The 8,529-nt window shown below is 33.7% G+C and overlaps 1 protein-coding gene across 1 annotated transcript in view; it reads right to left on the bottom strand.

Annotated features, from left to right (window-relative positions):
- Window positions 1-3,306: 3,306 nt before the first annotated feature.
- The window catches only part of LOC103605649 (ankyrin repeat domain-containing protein 13C), a gene marked incomplete at its 5' end in the record, with an annotated part of 59,183 nt that continues 53,960 nt past the window's right edge, over window positions 3,307-8,529 (bottom strand). Inside the window, one exon of the mRNA XM_008590272.1 lies at window positions 3,307-5,584. Within this exon, the coding sequence (XP_008588494.1) occupies window positions 5,454-5,584 (131 nt within the window). The remainder of the gene's footprint in view (window positions 5,585-8,529) is intronic.

Raw genomic sequence — 8,529 nt, 5'->3', positions numbered from 1 at the left:
AAAACAATTTATGTAGGGGATAATGTTAAAGCAAAAGCCTTACCCTTTACATTTTTGTGAAGATGGATTTTTGATGTTTCCTGGTGGTACTCCTATGTATATATGGGATCTAGAAAAGTGCATATAGGCACTTGGGGATGGGGGGAAATAAAGGGCTTCTAACTGAAACAGTATAATTTTACTTTAACCTTGGAGTTGCATGTTAACACCTGGGTCAGGTTCTGGAGTGTGTACCATACGGCTTACGTAGTATTGTCACTCAATAAGACAACTTTATCTCACAAAGCTATCACATTCAGTTCAGTACCAGATGAAGGGTTTAGGGGCCATACTGTGAAGAGATACACTTTTAGACTGAAATGGAGATTTCTGTTCCTCAGTCTGTGTTAAAACTAGCTAATTAATGCATTTCATCCCTGTGATGTTGAAAATATTTTTCTAGTGAAGTGTATGTGTTTTGGTTAAATCATGGATATAACGGAATCGCTACTGGTACTTTTAAAAGCACCCAGAATATGTCTATTACTAAGGCTTTATTAGCAGAAGTAGTAATTATGCTTTTGTAAATAAGACTATAATATTCTGGAGTCGCAGATATTTGAGTCTGTTTTACTCAGTTTTATTTTCGTCCCATCTTCATTTTATGTCAAAGTATATGTGAAACTCATTCAGACATTGTTTTTATGTCAAAGTATATGTGAAACTCATTCAGACATTGTTAGAAAATACTTTACATGGACCATGCTAATTCTTTTATCAGTGGAATATACAGTGTTATCAGCAATCTAAGAAAATTCAGAGAAAGGTTCTAATATTTTTTAAATGACCAATAAAGTAATGTCCTTGCAAAAATAATAGAAGTGACAAATTCACACCCTTTTCAAAAGTCTCGATTTATTAAAGGTTATTTTTGCAGTGCACTGTCACTAAAATTAGTACCATGATGCCCTTTTTATAAAAAAGCTAGTTGGCTAAAGTATGATTTGTGCATGAGAAATTTAAGGTCTGGGGTTACAAATTAAAGAATGGAATGTTCCAAGTCATGTTTAATGTTACTGTTCAGTTATCCCAAGATGTAATTTTAAAGAATTTTTCTGCCAAATATACTAGATATAAATGGGTGGAACTTTCTGCAGATACATTAAGTGTAATTTTAACAGTATACTAAATGTAAAAACTGCCATTTTTCCTTCACTAAGTTGACAGAGTTAAATTCTGCTAAATGCCAAATTTGGGAAGACAGGTATCAAGTAGATCAAGAACGTTTTTCTTTCGACAAAATTAATGTTTCAGTCGGGATTCGATCAAGAAACGGAACCACCATTTTATAACAGGGATTTGACATTAACAATTGTGGGAGCTTGTTAAGCTGTCTTTTTAAGGCTTTTGTCTTTGCATCTGATGCTGGAGACTGAAGTCCACTAGCAGTTGTTAGGAAGGGAAGATGGATGATTGTGTGGGCTGGTGGCGGGGAGGAGTGGGAAGGGTAGATGGGATTGGTGGGAGCAGGTGACAGAATATGCTGGTATCAAGCACAAGCTGGAATCCACAAGGATGTACTGGAACTGGTCAGGTCTTGCTTCTAACCTTGGTGGCATGGTTGTCTTGCAGAAGCCATAGCACTTTAGCATGGAGCTAAACACATACACCTGGCCCAGAAATCTGAAAAGCTGAAGGAGGATCCAAGCAGAAGGTGGAGCAATCATCCCAAAGGGGCATCAGATAAGCCACAATGTCTGTGAGCTACAAAATTTCACTTCTCTCCAAAACTCCTACACCACTCATTCATTACTTAAAACATCCTGGCCAGTCACTGTCAGATTTCTTTAGTGACCAAGAACTTCTACATATGGTAGGTACGGTAAATAAGTGGTGAGTTTTTTTGTTTTTATGTTACAAAATGTTTCCACTTGAAGCCAGTTAAAGTCAAATTCACCTTGTTTGAAACTTGTTTTTCAAAACATGTTTAAAAGCTGGAATGAATAACTGTACCTGTCTTGGAAACTTTAGATTTTGCTTTAATATTTTTAGGTGTAGCAAAAGTGAAATTGTAATTCTCTGTACCATAGATAGCATTATGGCTCAAAATGCTATTCCAAAATAAGCTGTAACTTTTAAAAAGATCAACACAAGGCAGTCCTATAAGGATGGTCACATAATTATCTAAATCACTAAAAATGTGATTATGCTTGACACAAAATTTTTAAATGGCAACTAAAGATACTATTGCCACAGATTTCTGACAAAACGCTTTCAAAAGTAGTTTTGGCTAATTTATAGTATACAAATAAATCATGGGCTTTTACCAGGTTTAACTTTGCTAAACTAAAGTGATTTAATACCTCCTATCTATTTCTCTCTGGGGCAAGTTTCACTGTCAGTTGTCTTTGAAAATTTCCAATTTCCAAATATAGGAACTTGGCTAAGGATGCATGTTGTTAATTTTAGGAAACATGATTAAGAAAGATACATTTTGCTGGAGTTAGCAGAGGCATATTGTGTCCCCCATACTAATCTGAGATCAATGATTCTTCCACTGAATTTTAAGGGCTAGCATACTACAAACAGGACTTTGAATTCAGTTTTCTATTCCAACTTTTTCTCTAGCATGTTGCAAATAAAAGTAACAAAAATGAGCAAAAGGAAACACTCCTTTTTTCTAAGAGTATTTACTCCAGAACTTTCATGGCCTTAAAACAGGACCATTGTCTGCTGTAGACTTACTGAAAACTAGGTAGAAGGCTCACTAAACAATTCACCTCCTCTTCCCAAGGTGTGAATAATAAACTGTAAATACCACTATGAGAACCCATTTTTATTCGTTTTTTAAGTTCTGAGCAGGAGAAGGAAACTTGTTTTTCTGCTTCTATCGCCTATCAGCTGACAGACATGTCACTTCCAAATCATCGCATGTACATCTCATGATAATCAGGGTGTCTGCTTTATACTTCCCTTTTAAGAAGTCTGACAATTCTCTTTGTATGAATGTCTACAGAAGGCTAATTGTCTCATTAGAGAATAATTTTCTTGAAGACAGGAACTGTATCTTCTTTAGATATCATATTGGGGGTAGGAATATTTAACATTTCCAAATGGCCATTTAAAATGACTATCTTAAAGTCTCCCTCCTCCACCCCCACCTGAGTTTAAACAGTTTCTAAAATCTCAAATGGAGGGCATATAGAATATTATGCACCCATATTACAAAATCTTGATTTTGCATGTGAGACTGTAAAAATATTTGTTATGAACTATTCATATGAAACACAGCATTTACCTTCATTAACTGGATTAAAAGGCACATTCTGAAAAATCTAATATTGTGAAAATTTTATTTGCATTAACTCCTTTTTTCCACCATCATAAAAGATACCAATATTTCTTATTTGTGATCAGAGAAAAGACATTTTGGAATGGATAATCTGTTCCTACTATTCTTTAAAGAAAAAGATAAATCTTAAAAACAAGATCCAAGTGCAAAAGTTTTCAGTAGTCTTTCTACCTCCAGTGTACACCTGCAAAATATTCACAGCTGTTGGGAAACTGATAAATCCCAAGCTGCAATTTACCATGTTTTTTCCTCTCTAAGGTGTCTGCAATTGTGAAAAAATCTGCAGTATATTCTTCAAAGTATACCATATTCCTACAAAGGGCACTTACAAGCAACAATGATCACAGCCTTTCAGTGTCTCAAACCTCCTACGACCACTGACAGCATAATTCAGTCTCTAAGTCACATGATCTACAACCATTCCCTAAATAACAGGGAACAACTTCTATTCAACAAGGCTAGTCTGGGTTTATCAACTCTCCTCAAAATTCAAAAGACCCACATAAGGTAGTAATTAGGTCTTTGAATTTTTAACTATGATTATTTTTCTTCATTATAAAATGTACTTAACAAAATGTCAACATATGCAATGTATGTATCAGTATGGAAGATGCAGCTTTAAAGATGTTATAAAATTTTTCTTATGGTTGACTGCTTTGGGTTTTTAAATAAATCATCTCGTCAATAAAGGTCTCTAAAACTCATTTCTAATTATCTAAAATCCTGGGAAAAGTTTAAACTACCAGTCACTCTAAAATACTTGACAGATGCATTCTTGACACCTTCATCAGGATATATTTAAAACACATTTAGCTAAGCTCTTTAATAGAACATGACACTTTATGACTGTTATACATTATTCTCCCTCATTTATTTTCATTCTTGGACCTTCAAACCATCTTGGAATAAATATGAAAAATTTCAAGTGCAGAAATGAGTAATGCATGATTTTAACACTTTGGAGACAATTAAAATCAATAAATATTTTCCTGTGACTTAAAAAAAATAGGAACTGTCGATCTTGCTCCTGGTCTTAAACTTGTAACAAATATATTCTGTTAGCATATAAAATATTTTTACCTTATTTTGAAAGCATTAAACACGTAGGGTTGTCCAAAATACATGAATTGTTTTTTAAAAGTGACACTAATGCATCCATATTCCACTAAGAACAAACAAAATAATCAAACTGATGTGCACTTATTAGGAAGCAAGTTTAAAAATTTGGAATATTTTTTAAAGTGCTGAAATTTGGAAGAGAAATATCTTTAAGCATGCTAACCATACCTTTATCATGAACATAACAATGATTCTTAAACTAAAGTTTAGGAGAAAAAAATAAAATAAAGGTTCTATGAAAGGAAGATTAGTAACAAACATTTTCCACTGAAGAAAGAATTTAGGTAAAAACAAATAGCACCACAATGAATTGCACTAAGGTGCTAAAGGAGGTACCTTATTCCCTGCAGAGTGAACGCTCCTTCTGAAATGTATTGCAACATATAAATGCAATTGTTTAATGGTTACCATTTGGTTCATTCATCTACAGAAAATTGCGTTCCTTCTAGTTCATTATATTGAACAAACATTCAAATTACTGACCTATACATAATGTTACATAGTTTACATTTTATGAAAACAAAGCTTCAAGGAATACTTCTAAATGTCACCTTGAATATAAGATGACAAGTTTAAAAAGGGTTTTATATCTCTTAAGACATTTAATTTACGTTAATGGTCCAGGAGAGTTTTAGATATAGATTTATAGATATAGATATATTTATATGCATATATATTTCAACAAGAAGTGTAAAAATTTTTAAAAACAAATCACAGCACTCATAGCTGCTTTACATACGAAGGTCTTAGGATTATTAATGTGTGAAACTATTATGCTTGTAATATGTATATTTTTAAAAAGACTGAAAATGGCACATCAGGAATTGATGAATTGCTGAAATTCTCATTAGAGGCCCATTTCATTATATCATATTACTGATGTGTCAATTCAATGAGTAATTCCCTTTTCTTCACTGAAAGCATTTGTCCCTTCTATTTGGATTCACTTCTGGGGTCTCTGTATTCTCTTTCCTTGGTTAGATGACATCATTTTCCATGTCAGTTAAAGATCAGGAAAACGGCTTGGGTCTTCCTTGTAGTCATCAGGTATAGTAAAGATGGAGCCATCAAACTCATCATATCGAAACTCCTGAAAAGTCACAGTGGCTGTGATCGTGGGAAACACAGGTATATCTACAGAGAGAACAATCAATGTAACAATTACCGTAAATTCAAACATTAATCTATTTATAGACTATTAAGTACTATTAGTGATGCTCATACTCTTAAAATGTAAAAAACATTACTCAAGGACCAGAAAAATCTAAATATATGTCTAATACTGAGTGTGTGTAAAGGGTTTGGGTACTAGTAAGAGAAAAATACTAAGGCATCGAGAATTACATCAAAAACTCAAGATCCCATTTCTTCCCAATCTTAATATAATGCCAGATTTCACCAGTCTTTTTTCTTTTCCTTGGGGCAGAGGGACAGCTACTTTTGTAGCTTTTATATTCTGGCCTATTTTCTTCCGATTATGGTATATATATATTTTTCTGAGTCTTTGAACTTATTTCTTTTCATTCTAACTAACTCAAGTAAAATACACTAATCCTTTTTTGTTTTAAAACACTAAAAACAACCCATCACTTAAATATGTGAGATAAAAACAGTATCATCAGAATTGGAGTAGTACCATACCACCACAACCTAACGTTCTAAATGAAATACATTTCTGGCTGAAATTACAACTGAAATCTGGCATTTAAAATTGGCAAGTAGGGCTGGCCAGTTAGCTCAGTTGGTTAGAGCACAGTCTTGCAACATCAAGGTCAATGGTTCAGATCCCCATACTGGCCAGCCACCAAAATAAATAAATAAATAAAACAAGCGGTGCTGTGGATTGATTAAATTGTGTCCCCCAAAGTCCATATATTAGAAGCTTAATTCCTTCTGTAACTGTTGAGGGTAGGAAATCCTAATAAAATAAATAAAATGTGCAAAAGTGTTAATCATTCCACTTAGTTTTATTCCCCATGTGAGTTATTGTAAAAAGCGCAAATCATAAAACCTAGGTTCTGATCACTAAAATCATTTTACTTATAAGCCCCAGGAATTTCACCTACAAAATAAACTATGAAACTCCCTTAAAACTCTGAAATGGGTCCATGAAAGTTAACTCAAATGTCTAAGGTAAAGACATCAGACAGACATTAAGTTTGACTGTTATAAGGCTAGTGTTTTATTGCAAACAATAATACTGTCACGTTTTACAAAACACCTTAATGAGACTTAAACACAAAAATCAACATAAGAATTGAAGAGTTTCCAGTAATTTCTGGAGGAAAAATCATTTGTGCCTACTATATGTAGAAGCTCTTCTAATGCAGGGGGTAAGGCCCACTGCCTTGCCTGTTTTTGTAAGGCCCATGAGCTAAAAAATTTTACATTTTTCAATGGTTGTTGAAAAAAAGAATAGCATTTTGTGAAGTGAAAATTACATGAAAGTCAAACTTCAGTGTCCATAAATAGTTTTACTGGAACACAACATACCCATTCACTTACTCATTGTCTGCTTTCGTATTCCAAAAAAAAAGGAGTTGTGACAGAAACCATATGGCCTGCAAAGCCTAAATATTTACTGTCTTTCAGGAAAAGTTTGCTGACTCCTGTTTTAGGCATTGGATATACATCAGAGCATAATGGAGATTATGCTCTAGTCGAGAGAGACAGACAACAAATAAGCAAAAAGTAATGGTGATAATAAGCATCTAGACAAAAATAAAGCATGGTAGGGGAATAGGGAGTCTCAATGTTGGAGGAAGAGTTGTTGAATGGGGTGATCAAAGGAAAACCTCAGTGAAATGACATTTCAGCAAAGACCTGACAAAAGAACAAACCATGAAGTTGCCTAGAGAAAGAAAATTCCAAATAGAAGAAACAAGAAGTACAAAAGCCCTAAAAAAAAAAAAAAAAAAAGAGTGTCTGATTTCTTCTGGGAACTAGGAGGCCAGTGTGGCTGATGCCAAGTGAATGAGAGGAAGATTAGCAAGAGATAATGTCACAGGAGAGATAGGCAGCCAGATCAGGTGGTAGATTTAGACCAAGGAAAGAACTCTGGCTTTTACTCTGGATGAGATGGAAAGCCAATAGAAGGTTGGGACCAGAGTAGTAACATATCTTAAGTTTCAGGAAATGTAATGAGAATATAAAGTAGGGTGAAAAGTGTAAAAAGAGAGATGTGCTCCAGAAGGAGCAGTCAGAGGAAATTTGAATGACTTGTCTTAGTCATTCATTGAGACAAGGACTCCAAGAAAGAGTCAAATCTTTAAGATAAAAACAGACAAGGGGCTGAGAGTTAGCTCAGTCAATTAGAGCGCAGTGTTGTAAAACCAAGGTCAAGAGTTAGGATTCCCTGTACCAGGCAGCCACCAAAAATAAATAAATAAATAGATAGATAGATGAATAGATCAGTAAATAAATAAATAACAGAGAAGTTCCCACCAGATTTAACAATAGGAATATCAATAATAAACATATAAGAGTGGAATCTGCAATGGATGAAGAATGGGAATAAACTTTTTATTTTAAGATAATTATAGATTCATATGCAAAGATCTTCTGTACCCTTTATCCAATTTCCCCCAATGGTAACATCTTATAAAAAATGAAATATCAAAATCAGGATATAGATAATATGTAAAAGATGAAGAATATCTTCATCACCATATGTTGCCCTCATGTTGGATCCCTAATATTGCCCTTTTATTGCCACATTCACTTCCCTTATGCCCTGCCCCTTCCTTGATCCCTGGAAACGAATAAACTGTTTGTTTCTATAGTTTTTTCACTTCAAGCACTTTTTATAAATGGAATCATACAGTATGTGTCCTTTAGCATTGGCTTTTTCTTACTCAGCATAATTCTCTAGTGATTAAACTAGGTTGTTTCATGTATTAACAGTTTGTTCTTATTTACTGGTTCAACAGTATTCCTTGGTTTAAATGTACCATAGTTCATTCTTCTGTTGAAAATTGTAGTTTTTGGCTATTACAAATAAAACCAAAATAAAAATTTCATTTTTCTTTTCTTTGTTCTATTTTTTATTTTTTAGAATTTCCTTTTTATTTATCTATAGT

Source organism: Galeopterus variegatus, unplaced genomic scaffold, assembly GCF_000696425.1.
Source record: "Galeopterus variegatus unplaced genomic scaffold, G_variegatus-3.0.2 Scaffold5957, whole genome shotgun sequence".
Classification (NCBI taxonomy): domain Eukaryota; kingdom Metazoa; phylum Chordata; class Mammalia; order Dermoptera; family Cynocephalidae; genus Galeopterus; species Galeopterus variegatus.
Note: the sequence above shows the minus strand (reverse complement) of the source record. Positions and strands in the feature narration are given on the sequence as shown.